The 6,461-nt window shown below is 34.4% G+C and overlaps 1 protein-coding gene across 1 annotated transcript; it reads left to right on the forward strand.

The window, feature by feature from the left end:
* The first annotated feature begins 2,590 nt into the window (after positions 1-2,590).
* Positions 2,591-4,145, forward strand: LOC129777877 (uncharacterized). The gene is made up of 4 exons (XM_055784447.1): positions 2,591-2,683; positions 2,799-3,234; positions 3,299-3,499; positions 3,559-4,145. Exons 3-4 carry the CDS (start codon positions 3,360-3,362, stop codon positions 3,761-3,763), a joined length of 345 nt encoding a protein of 114 aa, XP_055640422.1. The 5' UTR covers positions 2,591-2,683; positions 2,799-3,234; positions 3,299-3,359; the 3' UTR covers positions 3,764-4,145.
* Positions 4,146-6,461: the final 2,316 nt, after the last annotated feature.

Below are 6,461 nucleotides of genomic sequence, written 5' to 3' on the forward strand. Positions count from 1 at the left end.
GAGACCATTTAACCACAATCGTGAACTCCGAAATAAACAACACGTTGCGGATTTGTCACAGACTAACGGCCTCGGATGTGTGCTTTGACAACAGAACATCTTCAATAGATAAAATGAAAGTATGCAACGCAACAAAATATTGCAACAGGACGGTGGCTGCAGCATTGAAGTTTCATGCGGAAATACGAGAATTACCGGAGCTTCTTACTACCGCATGCTTCATAGAAGACTTTGCTCGATGGTTCGAGCTTATCAATAATAGGGCAGAAGAAAAAGTATTTTGTTTGAATGATCCTATGAAATATGACGAGGATATCGCTCATCTGAAGACCATGGTGCAGTTAATGTATGATCTCCAAGTAGGACACGGACATTGGAAACCATGGCAAACAAGTGTAATCGTTTGCACGAATGCAATTGTGAGGTTGACAGATCGGCTTTTGCATGAAGGACACCCACAAATATTTACATCGCGGTTCGTCCAAGATTGTCTGGAGAGTCTTTTCTCATTGATTCGTGCAAAGCAACGACGCCCAACTCCATTGCAATTCAGCAATAACTTGAAAATTGTGACTCTTTCGCAATACATGACCGTAGTACCGAATGCTTCGTATACAGCCGATACACAACAACATCTTATTGGATTGATAGATTTGCTATCAAAGCGGCGTGAAGAATGTTCAGCCCAGAAATTGATGGACAATGAAGCAGCATCGACATCATATCGAATTTCAGCTTCATCTAATTCTAGTGATAATGTGGATGATATGAATATTGAATTCGACTATGAGTACACCGTCGATGAAGCGAAAACTTTTCTCGACAGAACAGAACAAAATTCGTTGTTCTATATAGCTGGTTTCATCATCAAAAAAATTATTCAGCGGGAAAGAACATGTCAGCAGTGTAACAAGAGATTGGTAGTCAGCAAAACACAACCTAGATTGTATCAACCGTCTCTTTTTTCATATTTGCGAGCTACAGCTTCTAACTCTCCCATCTGCATAGTGAATGATGAGACTTTTAATTTCTTCTTAGCAATGGAAATTCTATTCCGAAATATGAAATCGCATTTGGAACCTAACGAAGCTGATTTGCCGAAGAAAATGGCAGGAGAAATGTATGTTTTGCCATCCACTTTATTCCATTGTGAAAAAACAAGGAATGACATTATAAAAAAATTTATATCTTTTCGTTTAAAAAGCGGAGAAAACAAAAAAACAAGGAAACGAAAATTTGATAGCAGGAGCATGGCATGGTAGAAATAAAATATATTAGTATCAGAAACCAAATAGATTATTATTAAACTAAACTTATGTCCATTTCCATTTTAGTGTTGTCCGAAAACTCATTTTTTCCACTTTTTCCCAAAAATGACTTTTTCAAATAATCATAACTTTTGAACCTCTGAACCGATTCAGATGATCAATAAATCTAATTGAAGCCAATGAGGTAGATTTTTAATAGAAAAAATATTGAAAAAAGTATTGAACTTGGAAAGAGGGTTCTAGAGAGGTGTTTTTTTCGTTTTAGAGTCATTATTTTGTAAATTTAACATGTTTTAAGTCTTCGTTCAATATTCTTATGTGACTAGACTAGACCTATGCGACTAGAATCCTATCTTTCCGGTAAGTGTGATATTTTTTCAAAAAAGATTGGCTTATTGGCTTCAATTTAATATGTCGATCATCTCAATCAGTTCAGTAGTTCAAATGTAATAAATTTTTGCAAAAAATTATTTTTGGATAAGAGTGGAAAAATGATTTTACGGACGACCGGTTAACTTTGAAAAGTCACTCAAAAACACAAAAAAGCCTATCTGATATCGAGATATGTTATGTAATAAATCCTCAGCTTTCAAGAAAAAACATAAAATATAAAACATAAAAACAAAAAACATAAAAATAACAAAAAACAACTACAATCAATAGTTACGAAAACAAAATTCGATTTCTTGGCAAGCCTAATATTTTTCCAAAAAAGATTAATTGGCTTCAATTTGATATATCGATCATCTAAATCGGTTCAGTGATTCAAAAGTTATGAATTTTTAAAAAAGGCACTTTTAGGAAAAAGTTGAAAAAAATGATTTTTCGGACCACCCTAAAATAAGAAAAGGTCACCCTAACGAAAAAATAAAAAATACGGGTCTAATATTTTGCAATATATAAAGAAACTACCACTTTTCATGGAAATCTGAGGAGCACTATATCGGTTTGACATGAAATGGATGTATATATATATATATATATATATATATATATATATATATATATATATATATATATATATATATATATATATATATATATATATATATATATATATATATATATATATATATATATATATATATATATATATATATAAAAATTTTTCAATTCAATCAAAATATAGTAACAAAATAATTAGGTAAAACGTGTATACAATTCCTTCACATTTCCTCTAAACTAAGTATCGTAATATCAATTAAATTCATTTTTTTCTAAATTCAATACAAACCCAACGTAATTTATTTTTATTGGCAACACTGGAAAAATCGACTTTGTTTACAAAATTTATCGAAATCGACCAATCAGAAATCAGAACGACTGACAGAAATTTGGTCCGTATCTGACAGAAATTTGGTCCGTAAAAGACCCCCTATTGTCTGATCTTATCTTAGCTGATAACAACAATGAAGGTAAGTTATTTTGAATATTTTTTAAACATTGCATTTTAACGTTTGTTTTATGGCTTATCATTTCATTTCGTTGCTGTATTAATGGTTTTTACATATGGTCCACCTGATCGCGCAGAGCGCAGAGAAACCGATTCGCAGTTGTGGTACTTTGCGAACCACTAGTGGAGGTGGAGGTATCGTGCTGGGAATAACCGGCGAAGATGGTGATAACTCGGCTGATAAACACCCGCATGATCTGGTGGACGATTAAATGTGATAAGTGTCAGCAATACAGTGTAATCTCATAGTGCATCGGCAGTGCTCGGCCACGGTACTTGAACCGTGCGCAGCGAAAACTGGCAGTAGGATCTGTACAAGCTGTATCGGACGACGTCACCGAACTACGACGAGGTTAACAAACTGCGTGACTCACTCAACGAAAATCTAATCAACACCGATCTGAGTAGCTACTCACCGGACTGTGTAGCCACGGCGCTAAAGAAGTTCTTAAGGGAGCTGCCCGATCCGATCATTCTGATTATGTTTTACGACAAATTCGTCGTAAGTCTCAAGTAGTATATTCGATACTTATTTTATATAACTTTTTACTAACTGTCCATGTATCTGTCCACACAGAAATTAGCAGTGATGTGTAGCAATTTGATTGCATATCCAGGATCTGCCAATTTACCACAACATGACGCTAAGTATGTATATTGTGATCCATCTGATACGAATATGCCAAATGCAGTACCAGCGGGAACTGAAAGAGGAACCGACAATACTGATACAAGTGTGGTGCCATATTCTAATGCGTCTTCCTAGGGAGAAAATTGTGTAAGTATGCCTGCCTTGTCTGACTGTCACATGTTAATGCGTTTGTTTATTTTTTCCAGTCAAATCGTGTATAACACGGAATACCAGTTGCGAATAATGGAACTATTGCCCTATAAGCTGGACTGTAACGAAAAACTACCAGAATTTCTGTTTGCTCCTACGGTACCACCACGGAAAATCTCCCGAAGCACGGTTGTGTTACAGCAGCAGCAGCAGCAACAACAACAAATACTCGGTTCATCCACTGTTTTACCAACAGACTAGGTTGCTTCAAAAAGCCTGCGATCACATTCCCGGCATCTGTGATACAAGCGCCCTTGATTGGGGTGTACAATAACGCCGGTAGAAATAGTGGTAGAGGTATGGAGGTAAATAAATAACATGTTATATATAAAATTGCGCAGAATTAAATTGCTTACTAACTTATCGCAATCAAATAATCTTTTATGATTATAACATTGTAATTTATGGAAAGAACTATGATGAGTTTATAAGAAATTTAATTCTGCGCAATGTAATATATAACATGTTATTTATTTACCTCTTTCAGTAGTGAAAACTATAAAAATGTTGACAATGGTTGAATTAAAGAAGGAAAATCGAGAGCACAATCAAACACAAGTAGAAAAATGCACGATTCCTGCATGTGAGAACTACCTTGGAAAGCCCGGAAGTAAAATATACGTGATTTGTTTTTTGAGTTTTAGGTTACATTAGCATCATTTTCTTAGTTTAAAAACAAAATCCAGATGTCTCACCGATCGTTTACGTTTTGCGTTAGATCGCCAATTGACGAATTTACGTTGGATTTACAACCAGATGGCGCAACGAGTAAAATGAGGATGTTTTGTTTTTTTTTAGCATGAAATTCGTTCAAATTTTCTAGAAAAATCAGAATTTATCTTCAAATTACCCGGTTTCATGTATTCTTTCCACGCTGGAAAGGTTAGAAAATCATCATTTTACAATGTGCTATGTACATTACGAGGAATGGCTTGTTATAAGTATTGTAACTTAAATTTTTTTCAACTAAGTAAACGATGAATAAGGTGTTTTGCGCTAAAAATACTGCAAATCCTTCTCGTATCGGCCCCTACATAATCAATGATATCAGCCAATTTGCTATGATATCGATTTCATCGCAATTAACCATAGTATCAATAACCGGTATGCATCATCAAACTTAAAATTTTCGAAGATTATCTATGACTTTGGTCAAATCGCGTGTTGAAACCATCGTAAATATACAAAACTCCAACTTTCTTACCATATACTGACGACATTCAATGGCTGAAATGAATCTAAATTGAAATAAAATGAATAATCATCATCGAATCTTGCTTTTCAGTGCGTAAAATAAACATACACCCTCACTTTTGTGGTTCTGAGCTCTAATGTAGATGTCGCATGAGCTGATTCAGCTTTGCGTAAATTCGTCAATATGTTTCGTAGGAGAGTGTATATATATATGCATACTGACAGATTTCTACTACGAGGTGTTTAATAAAGGTTGAAAGGTGGGAATGTTTATGTTTATATATTAACTATCGTACGATTCTATTGAATGCATCTTTAAATTTGAACATATATTGATAAGAGATTACCAGCAATTCTTGATGTTTATTGCGTGATATGGTTACTGTATAAGCTGTTTGAAAAGAAGGTTTAGTGTAATGATTTTATTTTGAAGTTTATATTCACAAACATACAAGTATGACTAATATAAATTGCATGTATATGATTCGACTAGCCAGCTCATACATGCAAACGATATACATGCATCCCAGCAAAAATTAAATCATATAATTATCGTTTATATAACATCATATACCCCATATACATGTATAAGATCTCCAATTTTTAATGCATATGCCAGTTATACACATCATACATTACTCCAATTTTAGATTTTTTTACGTTTTCATGTTTGCTGGGCATTTGCTGGACAGGCCCGAAGGCAGTTTTTAAATGTTAAAATATGAATGTAATTTTTTACTTCATGTTATTTGATTACTTGAAACTTGTAGTACTGAACTTTATTTAACCATTACTATATAAATTTCGCGATATTTGCACTAAAACACAGTCGATAATCAGAAATGACGTATCCGATTACAACTCTTTCGTATTCTATGTAAGATCTTTAACAGCCCTTTAACTGTGATTCCCGGGGCTGAACATTTTACTTTAATATTTTCCGCCATTTTTTCATGCCATGGATCGTATATTATTTTTTTCGTAGTGTCTTTCAACACATTTTGGCTGGTTCGTCACTTTTACTTCCATTTTTGAAAGTATGGCGGGAGTGAGAAATGAACTCGTGATCTCTGCGTGAGAGGTATGGATGTTACCACTACGCCAGGTCGCCTCCACAATTGCATATTCGTATGACAACAAACATATTAGGTTATTAGGTATTTCCTATACCTTGCATGTACAAAAAGTTACCTCTAATTCGATATCTAGTTAAATGGACAGACCTGTAATGGAACACGAATAATTGGACATTTTCTTCTCTTATTGGATATTTTTGTAAACATCGAGTTTGGGACTCAAATTATGACCCCAAATTGATAGTCGCCACCAGACATCGACACTGGGGCTGATCACGAACGTCACTTCACGGTGAAAACGAAGTGAATTGTATACAACGTTATTACGGCTGTCACCGTGTTTGTAGAATCCGGAAGAGTTCATCCGTCGTGACAACTTTGATGAACTTGATGTTATTATGAATACCACGATACTGTCATGTCACGTAGAAAAACGGGTATATTTGTCACTTGTGTTTTAGATGGTGAAAGCTAGTCACGCGTAATGGAGTAAGTTCAATTTCGGATTTATTTAGCTTTTTTGCTAACATTTTGAATCTTGAATTCCGCAGGCCCATTGAAACATGGCAAAAGGTAAGTAACTCTACTTCCGATTGTCCTAAATGAATAGCAATTTTTTATTTCCATTT

This window comes from Toxorhynchites rutilus, chromosome 3, assembly GCF_029784135.1.
Source record: "Toxorhynchites rutilus septentrionalis strain SRP chromosome 3, ASM2978413v1, whole genome shotgun sequence".
In the NCBI taxonomy this organism is placed as follows: Eukaryota; Metazoa; Arthropoda; class Insecta; order Diptera; family Culicidae; genus Toxorhynchites; species Toxorhynchites rutilus.

Excerpts from the sequence above, each read along its gene's own strand:
- LOC129777877 (XM_055784447.1), top strand. The coding sequence starts at position 3,360 with ATGACGCTAAGTATGTATATTGTGATCCATCTGATACGAATATGCCAA. Across the intron at positions 3,500-3,558 it reads CTTCCTAGGGAGAAAATTGT|TCAAATCGTGTATAACACGG; the intron begins GTAAGTATGCCT and ends TATTTTTTCCAG.